The sequence below is a fragment of the Cheilinus undulatus genome, linkage group 19, assembly GCF_018320785.1.
Source record: "Cheilinus undulatus linkage group 19, ASM1832078v1, whole genome shotgun sequence".
NCBI lineage: Eukaryota > Metazoa > Chordata > Actinopteri > Labriformes > Labridae > Cheilinus > Cheilinus undulatus.
The window spans coordinates 3,575,138-3,602,186 of NC_054883.1; the positions used below are offsets into that span (position 1 = coordinate 3,575,138).

The following is a 27,049-nucleotide window of genomic DNA, read 5'->3' on the forward strand; positions in this document are numbered from 1 at the left end:
TGAATCCAGATGTTCATGGATTGGATTATGGAAGTATCACTTCTCTCGTTTTTTTCGGAGTATTGCTTTTTCCTCGTAGAAAGCCTTTGGAAGCATGCAGTCACACACATTTGGCAATGCTTATATGTGCCTTTACGCTGTTTACCTGTAAAGTTGGCTGTGAAAGTAGGATATTCATTTAAAACTGTCACAAGATTTTTAAAATATTACACTGGATGTTGTTATTGGAGTGTTGCAGAACCCACACAGAGTAAGCAGATGCTGTTGATTTTAGTGAGTTGATACTGTGTTGATATTTTTCAGCTATTTCATTATTTGTTTCCATCACCGTTGTTTGTGCACATCTTGCTGCTCGTCCATGAGAGAGGAACTGCAGAAGATTGCATCACAATTTTTCGCTGTGGGCAGATGTAACCTAATGCTAATGCTCCTTTGGCTTTGCACTAGAGAGGAAATTGATGGTTGTGTGTGCGTGTGCAGACACTCTGGTGAATGGTGGCAGGAGATTGAAGGAGAGAGAGCACAGACCATAATTAAAACTATTCCTTAAGCTGAAGTGGTTGCCAGGCGATGTGACCTTTACTCGCACAGGTTCAGCTCGGATGTTGAGCCTCGTAGTTAAATGAGACACACCACTAGGCTTGTGTGGTGTGTCTCTTTACCTCCTTTCAAACCTTGAACGTTTAAAAAAAAAAATGTGTTTGTTGTAGTATTTGCAACATTAATCCTTACAGTAATGTGTAATGCCGGAGTAATCATTTGCAAATTCATAAATACAGCCCAGATGCCTGGTTGGACAGCCTGCTGAAGTGTCTCTGCTGGTTTCCATGGTTACTGCCTCATCGCCGTCATCATGTCAACCATTTGTTGATTTTCTACATGAGGAAGTAGAGTGAGGAGGCGTTGTTGGTTTAACATTGTGTCTATTCATCCTTTAAAACTCCTTCAACGTGTGTAGATTTAAAGATTTATGGATTGTCATGAACAACACTGTGGAGTCACCTTAGTGTGTCCTCTACTCAGCCCAAATCTTGAAGTCCCTGTAGACCTCATTATGGCACCTCTTGCTAAGAGTCCTCCTTTCTCTTTTAATGCAGATTTCAGCCATTTGCATGTGAGGTAGCTCATTTTTTAAGCTTCTGCCTGTGTTTGCATGTATTGTGTATGTGTGATATTTGCATGGTTGTGTGGCAACACCTCTGCATTTGCATCAGTGGCAGTCTGTGCCCCTTTGTAAGCGTCTGGACAGAATAAAATTTGCTTTAGTGTAATCCAGGGTTAAGTTGCTTAAATTCTCTTTGCTTTGTATCCTCATTCTGTGTGTCAACAACACAACAATTGAAGAGCCAGTCCCTCTATTCATCTTGAGTTCTATGCATTGTCTTCATATTGTGTCTTATAAAAACATGTTTTTTGGAGTGACAGATGGCCTGTAAGTTATGCAGCACAATCTTAACATGGAGGCTGTAGTCTTCAAACAAGGTGGCCAGAGCTCAATTCCAACTGGGGCTGAACGATTTAGGAAAAAAATCTGATCGTTATTTTTTTCTTTCAATATTGCAATTGCGATAGTAAAATGTACAAAAAAAGTAGGATTTTTGCTGACTATTCTAAAGAACTGCCACTTGGATGATTGCATGATAAGTAATTTATAGCATCTCTGCAGCAAAAAATGTTTCAAGATTGGCATTTTGACAAAAGTTTCAGGTTGAAGAAATATTGCACCCTCTGCAATTTGAAAATTTTACCAGGCAATATTGCGATTGAATCTATTTTTTGATTAATTGCCCAGCCCTAATTCCAACCCTCATTAATTTGCCATATATAATTCCCCACTCTTGTATCCTTTTTTTATGACTCCATCCTCTCTCCTCCTCTCCTCTTCTACAACAACAGCATGTCTGCAGAGTCTTAGAAAAATTAGAAATGTTAATGCATTAATTTAGTCAATTTAAAAGGTATTGAAATGCAAGGAGATGATTTTGTTCCTTTAATTTTTTTTATTTGATAAGGTCAGAATTAGTTGTTGTGCTTTTGAGTTCTGTTTAATCTAATCATGTGGTGTTTTTTGAAGCCCCAGCATAGTGAGCTGTATTTTATCAGCTGTAAAACAGTGAAGAGATCATGGGCACATCAATGCATCAAAATCTGATTTAAGGAATGTTTTAAGCATCCTGAAATGGGCAATAATGCCCTGTAATTTTTTCTCAAAGCTTAAACGTGTGCTGTTTTACTTGGTTTAACTTGAAATGGTACTTTGAGACTACACTCAGTGGTTCTCAACTGGTGGGTCCGTACTAGGGCAGGGAAGTTAATCGAAAATTAGATTAAATAGCAATATGACCTTATGCAATTTTCAAATTGCAGAAGGTGCAATATTTCTTTAACCTAAAATCTGTGTCAAAATAACAGCTAAGAACTTTTTTGCAGCAGAAATGTTATGAACTACATATCATGCAATCATTCCAGGGCCATATTTTTAGAATATTGTACCAAAAAAATCCTATTTTTTTCACTTTGGTATGTCTTTATTTTTTTACTTTATTTGAGAATTATATAAAAAAAAATTAACATTCCTTTTAATACAACAGTTCATATCCTGTTTGCAAAATTAGTCAAAATTTTCCCAATTAGATATTTCTTCCATGATATTGAATATATGAAGTCCATGATATTATTGCTTCTACCATTAGGTGAGTATATTAGGGAGTTAAAAAGTTGATGTTTGCGTAAAGTATCTGTGGTTTTCTGTTAAATTCTTTGGCTAAATGTCCTCAAAAGTTAACTTTTCTTCATCAATGGCCCCATTGTAGCTCTGTGACCCCGACCTCTCGGTGACCCTTTGCTCTCACTGTAGGATGAGACGAGGATGAGGATGTTGATATAGTGATGACTTCTGATCATCAGTCTGTGCATTATGTTGTATTTTGAAAGAACCGGATATTCTAGGCTTGTGACTTCCTGTTTGGAGCTTTCTGGTCAAAAGGAATTGATGCGATTTGGCAGCGGCCAGTGCTGAAAATAGACTTGCGGTGTATCTCGAACGAAGCGGAGCCGAGTGGTGCTTGCTGTATGTGGAAAATTGGAGGTTAAACTGCTTTTGTTACACTGTCCTTTACTTCAATAGCTGCTTTTCATTCTATTATTCTAGTCTCTTAACCTTAAGCTAGTGCTGACGCTGTTGTATTTGAGGTTGTATTAGCTTGATCTACAGGTGCCTCAGCTTTGAGAGTTGTTGTTCTAAAGATGGTTTGCATGCAGTAAAATTGAAAAATGGAATCCATGCTAACAGATCCTCCATCCATACTTCTCTGCTCTGTGTGATTTAGCCACTATGTCCCCCTCCCCCTCCCTGTCATTAGCTGTATCAGCTGTGGCCATGTTTCACCAGCAGTGTTGACACAAAGAGCACAGAGCAGAGGTCTGAATCCCTGCCACTGCCCTTCACCAAAACCAGCAGGGATCATCTCAGAGAGGGATTCTGTGTCACTCTCTCAGTGGACTCGTGTCAGCACTCAGAGAAGAGCGTATCAGACCTTAAACTCAAGTTCAGCTGGAGTACAGCTCATGTATATGGACTCACACATCGTGGTGAAATAATTATATGTGAGTTTCTGAGCTCCACCTTTAGGTACTGAAATCCTGATGCACAGTCAAACTCACAGACACCTGTGTTTATGGATGAAGTCCAGGATGCTTCAGTATAGAGCTCCTAGTGTTGAGGGAGATTAGGTCTGTTTGTAATCCACAGACAAAAAGTAAGTAGAGTCTGAGGATTGTTTTTTCATTTTCAATCAAATACTGATTCTACTCATTTTAGTTCCTGGAGCTTCAGTTTGTTTGGGAGTTGCTCTTCAGTCCGTCCCTGCCAGTCCAGGTTCAAAATGAATTTTCTATCAGTATTGGTAAAAATATGATACTTTTTAATGACTGATCATATTGAAAAGGTTTTTTCAATATGCTTCAATATATTTTTTTCCATAAGCCAAAGGCTTCTTCCAATAATAAAGAGCCAGCACTGTGTAAGTCGTACAAATACATTGCAAGCATTTCCATACTGAAACATTGTTGGGTACAATTAAAACCCTGATGACTTTGTAGGAGTCAAAATATTAAGGAAAAATCTTTGGTGGGCTCAATAGAAAATAGTATTTTTTAGGTGTGTTAGGTTGTAGGTACTTAAAAGTAACTTATTACATCATGTTTAAAGTATGTCTATAAAGCTACTCGCTTATCGACTGCAACGTTCTCTTTTTTCAGACATTTTTACTTTTTAACATTAATGCAATAATGACTGATAGTTTCTCATACATCTAGAAGGTGCTCTTCCATTGTGTTCAGCAGACATCCATGCCACAATGAAGTTTCTCTCCACAGGTGGGACTGTCTAACTCAGTTGGTAGCTTCATTCATGGTGCAAAAATGTCCAATGCCAAATGGCATTCTGGGAAAACTCTAGATTACGGGATGATTGTCAAATAATTTAAGTACAGTGATACAGTGATAAAAAAAAATACTTAAAGAGATTGACTTAAAACTAAAACAGTGTTCTGTCAACTCAGAAAAAATGGAAATACTGAAATACCTTTTCTAATTTTTTAAATGAACAGTACTTAGTTTTAACGGCCTTCTACTGTTGATCCTACAGTATATTTGTGCGATTTACACAATGAATAGAATTGTGTTTGCAATTTTCATTGCAAATTTCATTGCATTGTTAACTGTTACTACAGTAACTAAGCCAAGTACCACAACCATTTGTTTTTTTCAGTGTCAAACTGTGATTTATAAAAATAAATAAATTTACATTTATTTAGGAAGGTTAGTCCCACTGAGACTAAAGATGTCTTCTTCAAGGCAGATCTGACAAAGAATAAACCGTTTCAAACAAAAAGAAAAGAAACTTCCATAGCACACATTAAACAATAAAAACATTGAGAAATCAACAATTAACAAAGTTTGTCTTGGGACAAAGTCTTGTTGGCTATCTTCCAGAAGATAAGTAATTTGGTACCACTGCCATGTCCATAAGTCAAAACTAAGAGACTGAGATATCAGTGTTTTGGTCTGCCTCCTACCCACTTTAAATGTCCTGACCATTGGAGAGATACCTGGTTTGACACCAGATTTGGCCCTGAAGCTGTGGCGGCTGGTTCCTCCCAATTTACAATCCATCTCTCACAGATGGACTGTAAATCACATCTCAGTTTGCTAGCTTGATGTTGATGCCAAAATATTAGATTGATGTTTATTTCCATCATTGGGTGAACAGAATTAGCATTATGACCGCAGTCACTTTAATTTTAGCTGAGTCACTGATAGATAGTGGGTGGTCTGTGAGATGTATGAATTACGCCCCAGTTATCAGCAAATTAAAGGGGTGTGCCATGACACTTGTCACTCATTGACAGGACATGATACAAGAGAGAAACCTCAGACCTTTCTCTATCGAAAGTTTGTTAGCTTCTTTCATTATATAGCTCAAAGTGGAATCAAAATGTGTCCATATTAATCTGAGGCTTTTGCACAAATAAAACTAGAAAAGCACTCAGACAGCGCAGACCTCCGCCATCAGCCCTATCTCCCAATAGTGAAGAATCCTTTAAAAACATTACTGGATCCAGACGGTGATCCGGATCACTCCCAAAATCTAATTCGCCAATTACTCCCTCCCCAGTGGGGTGGAGACACGGTGGGGCAAAGCATTGGCTTTGCCACACGTGTCATGGCAGAGGGTGAATATTCCTCTATTCCTCCCAGCATTGTGAGTATTGTTATTGTTATTGCTACAATTCGCTGTCACTCTATAAACTCCAAAACTTTGAATAAGTTACTCATGTCCGCCATCTCCTGATGTAAAGTGGTAACAGCGCAGACCTCCGTCATTAGCCCTATCTCCCAATAGTACAGAATCCTTAAAAAAGTTCCTGGATCCAGACGATGATCCGGATCACTCCTAAAATCTAATCAGTTCTTCCTTATGCCATTTCTGACATTTCCTGAAAATTTCATGAAAATCCATCCATGACTTTTGAGTTATGTTGCTAACATACTAACAAACTAACTAACAAACAAACATACAAACAAACAAACCCACCCTATCACAGAACCTCCTTGGCGGAGGTAATAAAAAATGCATAAATTACCTTTAAGATTGCTGGTAGGTGAGTATAGCTAACTTCTGGTCCCTTTTTCCTGTTAATCTAAGCTAACTCCTTGCTTCCTTTTAAGTAAGCAGACCTAGAAGTGGAATTTTTATTCTTAACTAACTCTCACCAAGAGGTTAATAAATATAATCCATAGGCTATGTGAGATCTTAATATGCATTTTATGAAGGTAGTTGCTGCATCTTTCTCTTTCACGTATATCCTTTTCTGACAGGTCTATTCATCACTTGATCAAGGTGTCATTACCCCCCTCTCTGCCTAATGCTTTCACCCTTTCATCCTGTTTTTTTATATTTTCCCAGGCTTTATTTAAGAGCCTGCCTCTTTCATTTTGTATTCATACAGCTCTAATTCTCCTCATGTATTCGACATTACTTACAATGCCATGTTGCCTTGAATGAACCTTGCAGTCTCAGGTGAAAGGTTGAAGAAAAAACATTCCTGTTTTAGAGGACATAATGTATTGCCATGTAAATCACAAGACTGGAGGAAATTCAATAAGCCTAATTGAAGTTGGATGCTGCGTTTCTCTTTTTTGAGCATGCTTGTCTGTACTTTTGCTGAAAAGAGAAAGAGACAGAAAGAGAGAGGGTGCATCATCTTCAGTTTCCTAAAAGGATGTCCTTAAATCTTAAAGCTTCAAGTACAGCACATTGCAATGCCCAAATATCCCCATTGTACACCACCGTAGCTCTCTCCAGGATAAAGTTATCTTATCTCATACTAACAGCCACTCCATCTCCCCTTTAAAGCCTCATTTGCTGTGGCCATTGTGCCCCCCACCACTGCAGCCCCCGGTAATGTGAGCCCAGACTTCAGCCCAGGAATAATTCTTGAATAATTTCAGTGTCAGTTCTAGCTAACCACTAATGGTGTTAGTCATGCTTGAGTAATCCTGAATTAGCACCAGCAGGGAATTCAATAGCATTGCCTGCACGGGTATAAGAGATATGTGCAGGGCAAGCTAAGTGCTAATTTGTGCAGACCTTCTGTGGTGTTCAGAGCTGCTCCTTGGACCTGGGAACTGTTTGGGGAAGATACAGGGCAGTGATTTCTGTTGATGTATAATATCCTTTCATGAAAGATGATGGGCTTAAGAATGGGGAGGGAGCATTCACAACATTCACATGGCGTTCTTTTCCAGTAGACACTATGGGTAGGGTGGGAGCTTGTTCCTCAATGCTTTATTCAAGATAACCATGTTTTTAACCAGAACAACTATAGTTATTTCAGTGTTTTTAGATTGATCTCAGGGTTATAGGTGACCATATTTCAAAACTAAACAACAAATTTGCTGACTCATCAGGTACAGTGAGACAGCTCATCCACTCATGTTTGCATCAACCATTCGAAAAGGTTAAATATGGTTCAAATATACATTTTTAGCATGTGGCACAGTTGGCTGGTAGTTAAGGCCTTTTTTGTGTATTAATGGAAAACTGTCTACTGACCAGTGTTGAGTGGAAAAAAGCTAAGCCTTTGGTAATGGTGCCTTTTGCTTTCCTTCAACTCTGAGCACTCTGGTGTTTGGTAAGACTTGATTTTATACTAATATTAGCAGTTTTCACATTGGCAGTTAGAGTTATGGAATATGTTGCCATTAATCACTATATTATGATAAACAATATATATAAAATAGGTCTATCTAAATTACTGTTTGATCACCTGACTTTATAATATTTTTATTAGTAGAATAAAGCTTTTATTCCCACGTAGGGAGGGCCGCCTCCACAGAGCCTGTCATCTTGGAATTTTGCATCTGGCATCTTTCTACTTTTTACATGGTAAAAAGGGCAAAAGCAAACATACGCGATCAATTGCTTGAACACTGGTATACCAGGAAAATGTACAAAAAGAGGTGATCTCACCCAGATCCAAGAGAAGGTTAATCCACCATGGGAAAGACTTCCTTGTCCGCTCCAGTGCTAATTTTGTTGACTAATTATTTTCCTTATAGTTTTCATTAATAGCCTTTTTTCCCCTGACAAAAACCAGACAGTAACTGTTAAAACAAGTGCACATGGATAAAAACTAAAATGAAATTAATTGACATTTTAGTCAACAAATAAAAATGAGACCAAAATGTTTGACAGAGACTTTATCCAATCAGTCGTCATGTAGGCATATATCCAATCACAGCTACTTTGGCTGTGTGGAAAGGTGAGATGAGATACGGGGGAGATCCAATCACAACTGCTTTTGCTGCGTGGTGGCGGATTAAGTTGGGGAGAGATCCCATCAGTCAACTAAATTTACTGTAAATTTCGTCAACTAAAATGTTGGGAAGTTTCGTCAACTAAAACTAGACTAAAACTAAAACAATTTAGATGACTAAATTATGACCAAAACAAAAAGATATTTTTGGCAAAAGACTATAACTAAAACTAAATTAAAAAGTGCTGTCAAAATTAACACTGGTCCGCTCCCCGCCCCAAACGCCAGCATCTGCGTGAAGACCAGCCGGGATACTCCTTGATGGCTTGATTTGTAATCAGCTTACCGGTTTATTATTTCAGACTTCTTTTTACTTATTTTACCAGACAACTTGTTACTTTTTGGCTCTTTCAGGCCCTAATCCAAAGGTGTGCCTGCTCATTTTATCTCTTTTCCAGTCCTCCGTTTCTCTGCCCCTTCCTCCACAACACATCCTCCTCATATTATCTTGTCCTTTTTCTTTATCATTTATCCACATATCATTATATATGAATTACAGCAAGCACCCACACACCATACACTTAAATATACAGGGAATATTTTCTTTTTAAATTAACAAAGAAAACCTGCCATTTTCCATGACACGCTTTCATCACAATACATTGAGATAAACTCATTTTAATTTACTCTTCAGGTGACACTTTCATTTGTAAGTAAGTAAGTGAAGTTCATTAAAAGGTGCAGTGTGTAATATTTACCTTGTAGCATTTAACTGAACAAACTTGGTAAAATATAGCAAAACATTTCTAAGACGGTCTATCTAAATAAGTGTTTAGTTATCTAAATTCAAAAACAGCTGTTTTGAAAAAAACAACTCAGAATAAACCTTTAATTCCTACATAGGGAGGGTCCCCTCCATGGATGCCGCCATCTTGGATTTTTGCATGTTTCCATGGTAACAGAGAGGAAAAAAGGAAAAATAAAGTTATTGTATTGTATTGTATTGTATTCACATTACAAATACACATTAAATTCAACTGGTTACCACAGTTTCCAGCAGAGAAATGCAATCTAGAACCCACTTCTAGATGTTGATATTCAGTTTTACACACTGCACCTTTAATAAAGCAACTTTCACAGTTACATAGTGCTGCTTTTGAAAGCTGAAGCTGAAGCTGCAGAACGTGAGCTAAAACAACCTCAAAGGCATGATCACCTTTGGTTTAAAGTCAGACCTGAGGAACGATAAGACCTTAGAGACCCTGATCTGAGGACCTGAGGGCTCCTCTGGGGACATAGAGGTGGAGCAGTTCAGATATATCCAGGTACCTGATTGTGAAGACCTACATAAACAAAAACAAGGGTCTTAAACATATTCAGAATATATTTGAGGTCAGTGTAGAAAATATAAAATGGATTTGTTGTGAATTAATCTGCTGGACCTGGTTCATAGCCTAGCAGCAGCATTTTCTATCATTTCTGGGCCGTCAGCAGAAGACTTATTGAGGCAGGTAAAAGGGAATTACAGTAGTCGAGGCATGAAGATATAAAGGCATGAATTAACATTTCTAACTCCACTTGTAAGACAATAGATTTTAATTTAGCAATGTTTGTGGGGAATATAGGAGTTAAAGGAAGATTGTTGACTGTGGATGTTTACAAGGACAAGGTCAAGCCTCATATTCAATCTTATTATATACCGTACAAGTCAGCATTCCAGTTACCAAGCCCAGACAGATGAGGAAAAGAAGGGGGAGGGGGCAGTTGATAGGAAGATGCATAGAAAGGCGGAGGGAACCGAGAGACGAGAGGGGGCGCAGATCTGTGTCAGCATATGTGAGGGAGATTCCTCAAATAGGCCATAGCCTGGGGAGTGATGGACCGAGGCTTGAATGTCCACACAAACACTCTCGCTGTCACACACAAATGGCCACATAATACACATAGTCTATTTTGTGGGAGACGGAGGCATGACAAACCTTAAAGGAGGATGCAGCGTTCAGCATGGGAGCTGGGGTTTGAAATTTAACCCCACAGTAAAATTAGAGGGGCTCAAATGCACACCTCAGCAGTTTAAAATACCCAGAAGTCTTTGCACTCCTATGTACTCTCTCCCTCTCCTGTTTTTTTTTTCCACTTTTGGTTTCCCTTCATTTTTATTGGAGTTTTTGTCTTTTTGTCCTACAGTATATCTCAAACACACACACATTCTGCACAGGGGAAAGTGTCCGCCATGCAGCCTGCCAAACTGACTCGACACTTTTCCCACAATTCATTTGTCACAAGTGATGAAAAACCCATTGATCCCACCAGTCATCAATACAATCTCTCAAACAGAGCCTCTGCCCAAGAGCTTCAAAGCCTTTGCTGCTTCTACACCTTGTCCAAATTTCTACAAACTGCTGTGTGCGCTTTTCAGGTGTATTTATGGATTCAGATACCTCAATTAGCTAGCATGTATCCCTAGCACTCAGCCACATGAGCACCTGCAGACCCCCGAACCAGACATGAACAGGTGTTGTTTTATATTCAGAGGCAGAGTGGACTCAAGCAGGGGAGCTGCAGACTGTCTGACCCGTTAGAGATCTCTTTTAAAGGTCAGTCCTGAGCGTGCATACGGTTGTTTACCTAGACATCTGAATGTATTATCAACACATTCACTTCAAAAATGTGGTCTATTTTCCTGCTTCTGCTCAGTCAGTGAGCTAGGAGGACCGCTAACTGGATGTAAAAGTTTACTTTGAGCTGCTATAAGCATTATTCTACATTTACCTACCTGAGAGTGAAACAAAGATAAATGTTCCTGTAGAAGATAAATCTTTGTAAGATATCAACCCCCATTTTGAATAAAAACAGTTTTTTTGCCATCTCAGCCAAAAGAAACTATAATACCCATAGTCCTTAAGTGTCACAGTAACATCTATGGTAAACATAGAAATATCTACGTGAATGAAGGCTGTCATCTGCTGATGACAACAATACATAACACTAACCTTGCCAAGCAGATGGATACGCCCATTTCCTTGTTTTTCACTGGCAAATCCATCTTGCAAATCTCCCATCTGAACCGTTTGGGCCCAGTTAGAAAGTGACAGGACCTATTAGCGAAGACGGGCAGTACTTTCAGGCACGGCAGAGTCAAACAAGCAGCAGCAAGAGGCCGATGCAGTTATGGCGGAAGAGATTAGCGTGGATGCTGCTAAAGCGCCAGTTTTATCAGAACTTCACGAAAATTCTTCGTTAAAAGCAGAACAAAGAAAAGCAGTGAGTTGTTTTCTTTTCAAAAACGACAAAAGTCGAGTACTAGCTTTTCCAGATGGATGTGTGAAATCCATGTGTGAAACAAATCCATCTGGCGTGTCAGGTTAACATAACACACTATGAGGCAATAAATAAGCAAACTATGATATATTGTGACATTATGATTTCAATGTAAACACCACAAAAAAGAAAAGTGTAGAAAAAGGAACATTTGTGGTTTAAAGGCTTGAAAAGCTATCATTAACAGTGAATGAAATTAGTCACCATGGATTGTGGGATGCAGAGTTCATTCCACCTTTTAAAGAAAGATGTACAGTCTTTTACCTTTGTGAACGCTGTTTTTGTGCTGAATCAAGAGTTTTATAATCGTGAGCATTAGGGTGGCTAGTTAGCTTAGTTCAGACATTGAAAGTGTTGTAATCAGGGTTTCGCGAAATGTCTACAGAGGATTTTAATGGCAAATTCCACTACCATTACAAACGCCATCAAAAAAGGTGGGCAGACATGCTTGAGCTCAACTGGAGTGTTAATTTTGACAGTGATTTTAAATTTAGTTTTCAGTCTTCGTCTTTAGATTAAATGTACTTTTTCCTAAAGTCACACTTTAGTCTTTTTAACCTTCATGGTTTTGGTCTAGACTAGCCCATGAAAACTTGGAAACATTTTAATCCAGTTTTAATCAACAAAAAATCCACACAGGAACATTTATCTTTGTTACACTTTAATAAATATACGTGTCGCCGTTTGATGCCTTGTACCAGAGTTAGCTTAATGCTAATTTACTTCTGTAGTCCCTTAACACAGGGGTTCCCAAAATGTTTCCTTGGAGCCCACAATACGCACCAAGCTGAGCCCCCCACAAGACCATAACAAAAAAAATTATATCGTCGTGTTGTTGCCAAAAACCAACATCCATTTAAATGTTTCATTGATAAAACCCTTAAGGAAATGGCTTCACAGGTTCTTCCTACCAAGAGATCTCTGTATAAACTGTTTATCAAGGGGATATCATGATTTTACTTAATATTTACAAATTTAATTTTGACGACCTCAGAGCAGACAAAGCCCCCCACCCCCACGAGAGCTTTGGCGCTCCCCTAGGGGTCCCAGACCCCAGGTTGGGAACCACTGCCTTACGTACAGTTAATACTTAAATAGATTTAAGATACACTAATGAAAATATCTTACATGCACAGAGGGGAAATACATATGTAGAATGTCCACTAGTCCAGCACCAACAATTTCTTGTAACTGTCCTCGATGAAAACTAAACTTACTTTTCGTTGGAGTCTTAATCACTGAAGAGCTAGGCGAAAGGTAGTTATGATTTTTAATCATAGTTTAAGGAGATGAAATAACACAGATTTAGTGAACCACCAAGCCTCCTTTTTTAATAAAAAAAACCCCTATAAAATCATCATTAGACATCCCAAATTATATTGTTCATTTGTTTGTTTATCTAGACCCCCATCAGCTTTTGCACAGTAGCAGCTGTTCTTCCTGGGGTTAGCTCAGTTCCAATGTGACAACACAAAACATACAAACAGATAAACATAAAACAAATACAAACATACACAAACAGAGGGATATATGATAACACAGTACACCTACACACTGACTTAACACTAAAACAAACACATCTACATGTTTCTGCATTACAATATTCTGTCTTTATTGTTCATCTGCATGCACATCGGCGTATTGGACTAAAACTTTTTATCTCCAAAATCACTGCTTTTTAGGGCATGAAGAAAAACTGCATTTTTCCATTGATTTAACACTGAATGTTCATGGTCAGCATCTTTATGAAACTTTTTAATGCTTTAAAGTCGGTTAAAACCTACCAACAAATATAAAGGGTGACGTGTGGCACCCTTTATGTTCATGAACATTTTTCTTTAAATCATTAAGAATGGAGATACAAGGATTTTGCCTGAGGCCAGCAATATAAATCGCGATAAACCAGTGGTTTTCAACTTGGGGGTGAGGACCCTCTTGCACTGAGCTGGGGTTGCCTGATGCCTCCAAAATACAAAGGATATTTTTTAAATGATTTCAAATTGTATATTTTACCTATTTTATAAAAAATACACGTATAAAATTAAATTTAAAATAGAAACATGGTCATTTGGTGAGATTTATGCTGAGACCAAAGTAAAGTTTAAAAGTCCTTTAAATGTAAGATGGCAAATAACTTCCTGAATGTGCATGGCTGTGTTCAACTATGCTGCACCTTTAGGTACGGTGGGTGTCCCCGGTCTCTGGCACCTTTATTTTGGAGGTCGCAGGCTGGAAAGTTTGAGAGACACTGCTGTAAACAATAAAATAAAAGCTCTGTTATTGAGTCTACTAATAATCATTGAATGTTTTACCAACAAAATCCTTTTTTAGGTAGTAATCTTTAGAAATTGTTTAACTTTTCTCATGTGTCGGGCTTTATTCCCCTCTGTCATTAGTCTGTATGTCACTGTTTGTTGTCCAGCTATTTTAAATTTAGGTAAAGTAAAATAACCTCCAACTGCATGTCATGTCACGTAATAATGCATTACTGTTTAAATCAGCCTAGAAGAGTCTCATGTTTGCTTTGTACGAAGAAGAACACCTCAAGAATGTTTGAGCATCTTATTAAATCAGATCAAGAAATGTAGCAAGTAAGTGCACTAATGTTGGCAGCAGCTGAGCTTCTGCCTTTGGCTGATGTTAAAAATGTCGCAAAGACGGCGGCTCTTCTATAAGTCATTTTCAGCTTACCATGCAGTTACTCTTGCATTTCCTTGTGTATAATGCAGTAGTCATGATTTTCTTGGCTGATGATTTAAAGCAGCTCTGTGAGTTACTTGCAAATATAAAAAAGTGGATATGAATTTACAAATGCATAGAAAAAAAATAGTCCAGCCCTTCCATCTCTACGCCGCCCCTGCCCACATTTTCTCGCCTCTCTTTTCGCTCTCCTCTCATCCCACTGCTCTATCACACTCCCATCATTCTCCGCCTGTCACCTCCCGCCACCAGACATCCTGTCTGTGCAACAGTCTGCACTGCTTCCTGTGTCTGCCCGTGACTTTTCGGCCTGTTCTACCTAGGAGGAACTGTTAAGATCCTTTAGGATATGTCACGGGCGTGCTGTATGCATTGGTGACGCATTCATGCCTCCTTTCACTCGGCTGCACATTTCACACATTTCAGAAATAGAAGCATGTACGTCCTTGTGGCAGCATGTGTTGCTAGTGGATGTCTACAGTATGCTTGTCAGTGGTGCAATATAACTGGAATGCTTTTATGTCCGTTTTAAATAGTATGCTTAAATAAACTCCACCTACTTTTAGCTGGATTAGTTATATTCCTATATCATGTTTTTGTAATTCATAGAAATGCTGCAATGGAAATGTCTTAAACCTCATTGTTTTTGTCTGCAGCTGGTCAGTCCTGTCCGTCAACAGAGCCTGAGTATGTCTTCTGTCTTTGGGTGATACAGAAGCTTATTTCTAGAGAGGAAACAGTCCATCTCCTGCCAGCATATGGCTCCTCATGCATTTTAATATCACACTGTCCCAGCCCCGTCAAAAACGACTGCAGTGAGTCCAAGGACAGAGAAGTAAGGTCTGAAATAGAGACATCTGTCCGTTGGGGTCACTCTGGCAGAAAGACAGAGCGATGGAGGGAGGGGAGGAGGATGTAGGGGGGGTGACAGGCTGCAGCATCAATAAAGAAGGGTGGAAAAAACAGAGCACATTGATTGAAAGAGAGAAGGGATGTGAATGAAAGAGGAAGAGGAAGATGGATGAGTGGGGTTAAGCAGGGCGTGAGGCACAGCTGTCAATACTTACAGTGATACTCGGACAGTACATCTGGGTGCCTGTGGTTTATGTTGTCATGAATTGTGCAAGTGTCCCGTCCATTATCAGCTCACAATCACCAGATTTAACTGATTAATTTCATAGTGTTGCAAAATTGTGCCTTTTTAGAATAGAGTCTGGTGGCTGCAGAGCGTTTCTCCCCTCTCAGATTTTGTGTGTTTGTTTGTGTACAGGCGTGTGTACATGTGACGTATCTTTCGGTGGAGTTTTCAAGGGATTTGTTAAGGAGGTCAGCGCCCTGGCCTCTGTCTGTCCAGCCATGCTACGCTCCCATAATACCTCTCAGTGCTAATACTGCGCTCACATTGATTCCAAAACGTATTACTCTTCTGCCTTTTGGATTTTGGAACAGCAGCATAGTATTGCAGAGGTTGTTGCTTGGATTTTTATGCTGCTTTTTAGACAGTTTTCTTTACAGTTTTTAGGGTTTATGGGGTTTAGATCTGTCTAAATTTAATTTAATGTATTTGCTTTCATTTCTAATGTTTTAACTGGCTCTGTGTCACCTCAAACAGCCACTTCACCTTTTGCTAACGGGCATGGGATTCAACCCTAAGCCTTTACTACACCACCTGTTGTTCCTACATGATATCATATGATATAATATGATCATATCTGTCCACATGTATGTGTCCTCTGGGCACAATTCCCATGTGGTTCAGCAGCAGCGCAGTTGCTCCAGACTGGATTAAGGTCTTGCTTGGATGTGGCCGCGCTCCATTTGGAAAATCAGGATTTGGATTTTGAGATAGAAGCACAAGGGGAGGTGTTATGTCATCCCCAAGGGAGGGACAGGCTGAGTGATGATGCAGCTCAAAGATGAGGAGGAGAGAGGAAGCAAGACAGGGAATAAGATAATACATGAAGGATGTTTCTTCAGCTGAATTAAAGCTTTCCTCTGTGTTTTCTTCCAGAACGGCCCATGCCAGGACAAAAAGCGAGGCAGCAGAGCAAGCCGCCATCTCTGCTGTCCACGACTCTGAAATTGCCAGGGCGGTTGCAAGGGAACTCTCTCCAAACTTTTACCAGCCAGGTAACCACTATTGCCACATGAAGTGATACTTTAAACCATGTTCCTAGTGGGGCAGCGTGACAACAAACATCTTCAGCAAATGAATGGTCCCGCAGCGCCTCTAAATGCTTCCCCCCTCTCTCTAAAATCGTGCTGCAGGTGCATTTAGGGGTCAGGTAGGTCACGTGCTGACTGCGTTGGAAGTAATTTCACATTTTTAATATTTCAAAAGGACTCAGTTTGCATAATTATTTGGCTAGAACTCATGCAGTTTTTAAGAAAGGTTTTCAGACATGACAGATCAAGAAATGAACTTGCTGACCCTGCTTAGGCTTTCACAGAATCCAGAAGGAGGATTTTAACCAGAGGTGGCAAAAGTGCACTCATTCTCTGCCTAGGTATAAGCAAATAACGAACTTATGAGGTTCATTTACTGGGGTAAAAGTGAAATAGAATTAATTTAAATTATTACTCTGAATTGAATTAAAGGTAGCCCTCAAAAAGGCATTTCTGCCAACTGAATCTAAAATTAAATGACCCCGTATAATTCTGGAAGACTTGATTCATTGATTGATTAATTAATTAATTTAAAAAATTTAGCATTTAGGACAGTCTCTCACATCCAAAGGCCCTTTTCCTACTACTTCTCAACCAAGAGCCTCAACACTGCAGCTTTCAGCCTTCCAGCTTATCACTGTGTATACACTGAGCCAGCTTTATATACACTATATTGCCAAAAGTATTCGCTCACCTGCCTTTACTCGCATATGAACAAAAGTGACATCCCATTCCTAATCCACAGGGTTTAATATGACGTCGGTCCACCCTTTGCAGCTATAACAGCTTCAACTCTTCTGGGAAGGCTTTCCACAAGGTTTAGGAGTGTGTTTATGGGAATTTTTGACCATTCTTCCAGAAGCGCATTTGTGAGGTTACACACTGATGTTGGATGAGAAGGCCTGGCTGTCAGTCTCCGCTCTGATTCATCCCAAAGGTGTTCTGTCGGGTTGAGCTCAGGACTCTGTGCAGGCCAGTCAGTTCATCCACACCAAACTCTCTCATCCATGTCTTTATGGACCTTGCTTTGTGCACTGGTGCACAGTCATGTTGGAACAGGAAGGGGCCATCCCCAAACTGCATGGAATTGTCCAAAATCTCTTGGTACGCTGAAGCATTCAGAGTTCCTTTGACTGGAACTAAGGGGCCAAGCCCAGCTTCTGAAAAACAAGCCCACATCATAATCCCCCCTCCACCAAACTTTACACTTCGCGCAATGCAGTCAGACGAGTACCGTTCTCCTGGCAACCGCCAAACCCAGACTCTTCCATCGGATTGCCAGATGAAGAAGCGCAACTCCAGAGAATACGTCTCCACTGTTCTAGAGTCCAGAGGCGGCGTGCTTTACACCACTGCATCCCACACTTTGCATTGCACTTGGTGATGTATATGGCTTGGATGCAGCTGCTCGGCCATGGAAACCCATTCCATGAAGCTCTCTACGCACTGTTCTTGAGCTAATCTGAAGGTCACATGAAGTTTGGAGGTCTGTAGCGATTGACTCTGCAGAAAGTTGGTGACCTCTGCGCACTATGTGCCTCAGCATCCGCTGACCCCGCTCCGTCATTTTACGTGGCCTACCACTTGGTGGCTGAGTTGCTAACGTTCCCAATGGCTTCCACTTTGTTATAATACCACTGACAGTTGACTGTGGAATATTTAAGAGCCAGGAAATTTTACAGCTTGGCTTGTTGCACAAGTGGCATCCTAACACAGTACCACGCTGGAATTCACTGAGCTCCTGAGAGCGAGCCATTCTTTCACAAATGTTTGTAGAAACAGTCTGCATGCCTAGGTACTTGATTTTATACACCTGTGGACATGGAAGTGATTGGAACATCTGATTTCAATTATTCGGACAGGTGAGTGAATACTTCTGGCAATATAGTGTATTTTCTTTTGCTTGCCAGTGTGCTCCTTTAAGCCCAGTTCAGATCAAAGATTGGAGCTGAAACTCACAGATGCTTGCAGCGAGCCCCTCTTCAACCTCTTCTAAAAGCAGATCAGTTCACACTGGCTACATTTTATGCAAAATACACTTTTTCAGGTTTTTCTAGCAAAACTATGTTCCCCTGGCCTGTCCAGAATCCCCACATGTACCATGTTTTGGGGACCTCTGAGAGCAAATATAACCTTGTCTTAAAGGATGAAATATGTCCCCTTTAACTTAATAGCGCTATCCTCGTCCCACAGCTCACCTCTTTTTGTGTTCATGCTACACAGTCTTCGAGCGAATGATCTTTCCATTCGTCCCATGTGTTCAGGAGTTGTGTTACTAGGAGGAAGTTTGTGTATAATTAATAATGATGTTTGCACCATTTCTAAAGATGTTTACACAGGCTGCTTCTGAGTCACTAATGAGCTTGTTCTGGGTGTACAAAAGCGTAGGGTTTGGATTTTCAGGACTGTAATCGAAGACTGGAGGTACTGGGGATGATTTCCAACACCACAAAGGAGGACTGTGTTTGTGCTTAGACAAAGCAGAGTCAGTTTGAAGCCGGGTACAGTATTCTGGATGGGAGCCTTGTCTGTGCTCTCAAAGGCCTGTTGTAGCTGCTCGGAAAAAGTTGCTAAAATCTGCAGCCGTAAACTCTGCCAAAAAAAGTGTGAAAGCACATTTTCTGTTCTTTTTGTGGTGTTCTTTTACCCACAAACTGAATTAAACTTGTGCTTAAAGGAGTCAAAGAAACGTGTTAGAGGTATAGGGGTGGTGGTCTAGGAAACTTGTCACCTCTAATACCAAGCAGCTCATCTTCCATCTGCCTGGAGGTTTACCAGGCAGATTGCCATACTATACTGCAGCTCACACAGCCGAAGGTGTCGACTTGACTCTGTTTAGTTCATTTACAAGGTAAGATGAGTTTTACAAGGCAGAGCTGGACATTTAATACTACATAAATAACGAGGGGTATACAAATCCTTTTGGTCAAAGAGCTTGTGATGCAAGAAGGGGCAGAGGTGGAACAGGAGGCCACAAAGAGGGCAACAACTGGAAATGAGTTTTTAAAGAAGCTTTACCTCAGGAAAACATTAATCCACTGACATGATTAGACAGTATTTGGTTGAAGGTTTTGGGAAACAATTACCCGAAAAAATATTTTTTAGATAGATGCTGTTAAGGTTCCCTAAAACTTCAAGCATATTCAGATGTGCTCTGTCCTACCTTTCATGTTTATTTATAGTGTAAGCTTCATCAACTAGCCGCACCGCTTTCACTGTGTGTAATATATTTAGGTCGATGAGCTAGCCGACCTTGGGCCATTGCCAGAAGCCACCACAAAATAGTGGGTGACAAATAGATCGACAATGGGACCCATTCAAGCATGCCCCTCTACTAAGCCTTAGAAACGGTCAGCCCAGGCCAGAGACATCCCATCACTTGTTTGTGTTGTGGAAAACAGTGGTCATGTTTGGCAGATCGGGGGATCTCCGGGGTTCGCAACTCCGTGCAGAGAGTGTCCTTGCCTTATAAGTCAGATTATGAATGAGAAAGTGGCTGATGTCATGGTAATGTGCAGTGCAGGGCGACATCTGAGCCGTAAGGTAGTCTGGTAAGCCAAGCCGAGAGTCAGACAGGCACCTGCAAAGAGCCAAACCTTATTTTCCATATGTCGATTTTTATTTCTAGTGGAGGAGAGTCCCAGTCTTGAAGCAGTTTGAGGAGTCATGAATGACCTACTTTTACTTTACTTGCTGGTTTGCAGATTGTCCTTCAGGTTTATGTTGTGTTTGAGGATAAATAGTGTCCCCTATTTGAAGCTTCCTGGCAAAATAAGGAAAATGTGCTGTTTTAAAGCTCCTGTGCAGAAGTTTTTAGGTTGGCATGAAGCCTTAATTTCCTTAATTTCATCGACTAAAACTATGACTAAAAATGTTCCTCAACAGACTTTTTTCCATGACAAAAACTAGATTAAGACCAACCAAAATAGATCTGGGATGACTACAACTGACAGAAAGTGAGTTAAGCTTTCTTCAAGATGACTAAAACTGGACTAAAATGTAATTTAGTTTTCGCCAGACATTCAGTATCTGTGATATTTCTCCACTGTGAGTAAATCTTTAAAAAACCAATGCAGCTGTATCTTTTCTGCCTCTCAGCTGTAGAAAGCAGGGACCCCAGGTTTGGAAGAGTGCAGAGAACACACTACCATGATTTGGTTCCAGATTTAGGCAAGAGAATAAATGCTTGGACTAAAAGTAAAGACTAAAATGTGAGGACTTTTAATGGACTAAAACTAGACTAAAATGTTTTTTGATCTAAAGACTAAAACTTAGGCCTTGTCCACATGGAGACGAAAACGTTATTTTTCCGTTAAATTTTGAGAGTTTGTCCATGAATACGGGATCGTTTCAGGAAATGTCCGCGTAAGCACAGAACCAATGAAAACAATAGAAACGCTGTAGTATATATATGCCAAGCCTGTACATGGCAATGTTATGCTGCCACCGAAATGCACCAAAAGAGAGCAGATTACAGAAAATTGACACAAACTTTGTTCTAGTTGCCCTTTTGGTTGTTGTCCGCGTTGGATTTAAGATCATCTGTAGTGTGTTGTTCTCAGTGGTAGTAAAGGAGCATCAGATTTTGCTGTAAAAGCCACAATAAGCTCAGCAGCTTCTGAAGCACGAACACACCGTAATCCGCCATTGTTGTTTTGGTTCTACATGTACATGCAGGGTTAGTGGGCTATGCTTTGTGTGATGTAATCTTTCCAAGAAAGATGCAGTTGGCTGTCCACACGGCGACAAAACGGTAAGCGTTTACAGTTTTGTTCACTCTAGGACTCGGTTTCAAAAGGTAGCATTTACGGCTTCCCAAAACGCAGTTTCCATGGAAGTAATGCCAATACGACAAAAAAACGTTTGTGTATACTCCTGAATTCGTTTCGGCGTGAACCAATCTAAAACTAAAAATAGCTGCTAAAATTAACACTGCCAGGGACTCCCACCCCAGCCAGCATGTCCTTGAGGGCCTCACATGGGTAATATGTATGTGGGCTACAGTATGGATCCCATGTGGCTTTGTCCATGGGTTTCATGGTGGCCCCACCTTAGATTTCCCATGTGAATTGCAAGTGTTGATGAGCCAATAAGAGATCTTTAAAGGCCCCATCTAGAGATCCTTACAATGGCCCATGTTTACTACAAGTAGACTCCATCTTGGATCTCTAGATGGGGCCTAAACGGGTCTCATATGAGCTGATCCACACTTGCAGTTAACATGGGCAATCGCAGGTGGGACCACCATGGAAACCATGGACAAAGCCTCATGGAATGCATATTGAAGCCTGCACAGAACCCATTTGGGGCCTACATAGACATGCTGGACTGTGCATGAAGGTAGATGAAGCATAGCTGAACAAAGCGTGCACATTCAAGAATAGTCTTATGCAGACTTACTCTTAAAGGATTTTGATTTCAGCATAAATCTCACCAAATGACTATGTTTTTATTTTACATCAAATTTCATGCACATATTTTATGAAAATTTGTAAAATATACAATTTGAAACCAGATGTCTTATCTGGTGACAAAATCAGCCAAAAAATAAAATAAAAGTACAACTTTTTTCCTCAGGGTGCAACAAAATCAACATAAACTAAAAGTTCCTCTTAGGAGCTTTAAATAAAAATATTGCTATTGGATGTAGAATAACAATATATATTTTATATTTTTGCATATCCTTGTGTTAAAATAGGAAAACATTTCTCAAACTGAAAATCAGCCATTGTAAGGTACCTAAGTGGCTTTCCCTTTGCTTCCTAAATGTCTACCTCCTCACTAGAAATATTCTCACTTATCCCATCCCTCAGCTTCTAATAAGTCCTCGAGGGTAACAACCAGGGGTCTAAACCCCTTGTTGATTGTAATTGGCATTTCAGACTCATAGCAGATTATCACCCAGATTGAGAGTGTGTACTTCAAAAGGGAAGAGAGGGTCACAGGGAACAGGACCCTGACCTTTATGATTGGTTCACATACAGCACCCTGGAGGGGTGGGGGGTAGGGGGGCAGCAAGGGTTAGCCAGGCGGGGCCTCCGCCGTGACGTTAATTGGGCTATATTTGGTGCTCACTGAGGTCTAATGGAGACATAGCTGAAATCCTTATGCACCAAGAGGAACCCAGCCTCACGCTCGCCCCTCTCAAGGGCTGACACAGAGCAGCTGTCCCTTCCTTCAGACGCTCGACAGAGGGGTGAACTGGGATCCCACTCCGCCCTGTTTGACCCATTCAAGGTACACTTGACCAGGTGGAACCATAAAAGCCGGGACTTGTCAGGGCCAAAAACCAGACATGAGCAGGTGCTACTTTAAATTCATGGCAGCAGGTGCTGTGGTGCAAGTTTCAAGACAGAAGATCAGCTGAAGTTTAAAGTCATGCAGCAACTTTATAGGACTTTCAAGGATACAGAATGTAAATTGTTTTAAGAGACACTGATCTGACCCTTTTCCAAACACATTTGGAGTAGCTCTATCAACCCATTTATGGCAGTGGTTATCATCTGAAATACAATACCATACATTACCATACCACATGATATGATATACACTAATGTCCAATTTCTTGTCTCTAGATGCTTCATATGTTTAGCTGTTGCCACAGTTGTATTGATTACAAAAAACAACATCAAATGCTAACAGCAATCCACATGGTACAGAGAAGCACATACCAATAGAAAATATGACCATATAGCATTTTTGTGCAAGATCCTTATTAAATACAACATAATTAGTGAGAAAGATAGGGGCCACATTAGTCATTGGGTCACAACATTCATGTTCGTTTTGTTCATGGTTCTGTTTCCTCTTTGAATCTTTGGCCATGCCACGTGTCCATCAATCACATGTCATTTCATGCAAGCCTAACAGCCCTTCTACATCCTTATTGTCATGCTGCCACTTCCTATCAAAGCACAGGAAGACAGTAATTACACTGAGCCAAAGACACAGAGTGTACTTTATATGCATGTGCTGTGTGAGAGTAAATGTAAGCCTGTCCATGTGCTGGTGTCTATGCAACAGTAGTACATGTAAGCTGGCTAAACAATGACAGCTTTCCTTGTCCATCTGTCTGTATGAGTAGGAGGATGAAAGAGAAACCACAACCCGCAGACATGACTAATACATGTAGAATACAACAGGAACATAAGTTAGGAACATTCAAATGCCATTCAGTGCTACCTTAAAAATATTTCATATTTGACACGCAATTAACCCTGCAAAGCAGCTGTTTCTCGCTGGCGAATCCATCTTGCAAAGCTCCCATCTGAACAGTTTGGGCCCAGTAAGAAAGTGGCAGGACCAATCAGGAGTAAGAGGCAGTACTTCCAGGTGCAGTGGAGTCGTGACGTAAGCAAGCAGCGACAAAAGGCCAGTGCAATTATGGGGAAGAGATTAGTGTGGATGCTGCTATAGCGTCAGTTTTATCAGAAGTTGATGACATTTCTTCGTTAAAAGTAGAACAAAGAACAGCAGTGAGGTGCTTTTTTTTGCAGAAACAATGTTTTTGCCCTTCTCCTGACTGGATTTGTCAAGAGTCTAATCGTCACGTTTTGTTGCTCTGATTGGCCCGTAAAGATGACAGAACATTGATACAATCACCCTCAGAGTTTTTTCCAAAGGTTCTGCCCTTTCCTGCACAGATGCGAAGATGTCAAAGCTACTGGAAACACAAAACCACGTTAGCCTCTTAACAGCGTCAGTCGTGGCCTTATCATTGCTTAGTATGGAAAAAGTCATAGATACTACAAATTGTACCTCAGTTTGGCTTGTTGATTTGACATCTCTATCATGTTTCCTCTTGTTAAGCTTGGTTATTTTGGGTTGGTGTTGTAGAACTAATCATAGGAAATGTATGTAAGCTATTTATTACAAGTGTTAGCTTTGGCATGAGTCAAATAGCTCAGCCACAGGTGTTAAATGTTTAGTTGTCTATTTGCAGCTGAATAAATTTAGTGTTAGCTATCAATGATCCATTATTGCCAGCCATGGGAGTTCTGTTTTAAATCATACCACCAGCTAATGTGTTATAGGATCTAGCAATGCAAATGTAGCTTTGAGAGCTATTCAGCTTATGTTGCAGTTCTTGTCTAACTGCACCTATGGTATAGATTTGAAGGGCCCATATGCACAGATAGCTAGCACATGAAGAGTGCAATTATAAGAAATGTCTTTCTAACCTTATTTAAAGCCTTGATATTACTTTGCCAAAGAAGTCCTTATATTGGGGTTAACTCTGATGCCCAGTTAAATTAACACTTAATGTGTTCAATCCAACACAAGAAAAGCAAGAAAAGAAAAAAACAGAGTTATTTCAACATGCTACACAGTAAAATCAGTGTAAATTGAACTCCAATAGTCTAAAATTGAACAGTTTTAATTTTTTAACAGTGCAAAGAGACAAATGCAAAGCTAGAAAATTCTTTGAGCTGAAAGTCTACATTCCCTGCTTTCTTATAGGCCATCCTCTGCCACAGATAGGAAGTGACTGACTTAGTGGATAACTTCACTCATGGTGCAGAAGTGTTAAAACATCAAAAACAACAATAATGGACAAAATAATTTATTCATGTGCAAGTGAATCCCAATAGTGATCACTATACAATACGTGTCATCTAAACCAGTGGTTCTCAACTGCTGGGTCGGGACCCAAAAGTTAGTCACGGAGCAGTTTTTAGTGGGTCACGGATGTGTGTCTGGAAAAAAATGGTGGTAAAAGTCTATGAACATGCAACCATGCCATTGATTTTACTCTGTTTTATTGTTATATTGAGTAAATTTAAATGTTTATCAATATTTCAAATCATTTATCTCTTTTTCTTGCAATAAAATGGTGATTTTTTTTTTGCCATGTTAATGAAGTTATCTCTCAAGATCTCTAAAAAATTGGCTAAAATGTTATCATGGGGAAAGAGGGGTGCAAAACATATTAGTTTAGCCCCGTCGCTTGTTCCTTTCATAAATTCTGTTCCATTCGAGATCTCAAGTGCAACGTTTTTATTTACTAAATGTGCATTGTTGAAATTTTTTGGAAATCTGGGTCGCAATCAAAAATATTGGTGTGCCCTTAGGCTAGACTTGTTGAGAATCACTGACCTAAACAAAGCTAACTTTCAGCCAATTCAAGCCAACATTTCATTTGGTTGCTGAATTCTTTGATAAATCTATCTGTACTTGGTCTGCTGTCAACCAAAGGGAAACTCATGCATGCATCAATAGATTGGTTGTTGCCATATAAAAAATAAACCTGCATTAGTGCTCGGCAATTAATCAAAAATAATCCAAACTAACATTTGGAGTGTAAAACCGACATAAACCTGCCCTGTCAATTATTTCAGGTTTTTTCCTTGTAATTTTCTCTGTACTAATGCACAACCCACTTAAAAACACACTACTGGCGGTGCAGTCATGTGATAGGTAGATAGGTGTCACAATTCGTGTAGCCTGCCAGACACCCAAAGGAGACGTAGTAGTGACGTGACACTGTCGCATCCAGGCCACTAAAACTCAAACACGTAGCCGACTGTGCAGCATGAGCAGCAAAGTTATTTTCTACCTTTTTATACAACAGTAAAAGAATATTTTATTTTGTACACAAGAAATACCAGCTGTTTATTTTCTACTTTTCTAGGAAAATGTGACTTAAAAAATAATTTCAGCGAAATTATGTTTGAATACAATAAATAACCATAAATTGTTAATCCGTGCATGATCCTTTTAGTTATTTGTTTCAAAATTATACAAATATTTACAGCACAAACAGAGTCAGGGGTGGGGGAGATGGGATAATCGTACATCAATCGTAATCGAGGTAAAAAGTTCAATTAATCGGTATTTTGATTTTTGCCATAACCACCCAGCCCTACCGTTCATGTTATCTTCATGGAAACTCAAGCAACCAGCGTTCATCAGCCTACAATCAGATAATCCTGTGACCTCAAAATCAACTTTTTGTCTTAATTTATAATAAATATTAACAGGACCGTTTGTTCCAGCGTGCACAGTGTCATTTACAGCCATATCAGACAGCATGCTGAGGTGAGGTGAAAAAAAGTCAACGTATAGAAACCTAACGTTCACATGCAAATTTTAACACGATAAAGTATTTTGCCATCCGCTGAATCAAACAAGCAGTGGGAGTAGAGCTGTGACTGAGGGCAGAGCTGTCACACTTGCAGCACCACTTCAGCACAGACATCCTGCATCTTTGTGTTGAGTTGTGGATGTGTTGTTTCTAAGTTATGTAGAGCGTAACTGCCGTGAAACAAGGAACAATTTAATCTCCGTCAGTGCTCTGGTCATGTCCTCTCTACCTCAACTTTTTCACTGAAAAATCTAAAGATTACCAGGCCTCTTTGATATAGCTCACCCTAAGTGTATTCAAGTTAGCAAAACCTATCCAATATATATTAAGATGTGGTTGTTATTTGAATGCTTAATAAAACAGCCCATATCGCAGATTCATGGCTGACAGGAGAAATAGCCAGTCATTGTTAAGGATTTTGGGGTGACTGAGCTGACTTCATGGATGGGCTTGTCTA

At 39.9% G+C, this 27,049-nt stretch overlaps 1 protein-coding gene across 1 annotated transcript in view; it reads left to right on the plus strand.

Annotated features, from left to right (window-relative positions):
* Positions 1 to 27,049, plus strand: part of jph1a (junctophilin 1a) — a 65,922-nt gene that overhangs the window by 24,995 nt on the left and 13,878 nt on the right. The window contains exon 4 of the mRNA XM_041814506.1: positions 16,354 to 16,472. Within this exon, the coding sequence (XP_041670440.1) occupies positions 16,354 to 16,472 (119 nt within the window). The remainder of the gene's footprint in view (positions 1 to 16,353; positions 16,473 to 27,049) is intronic.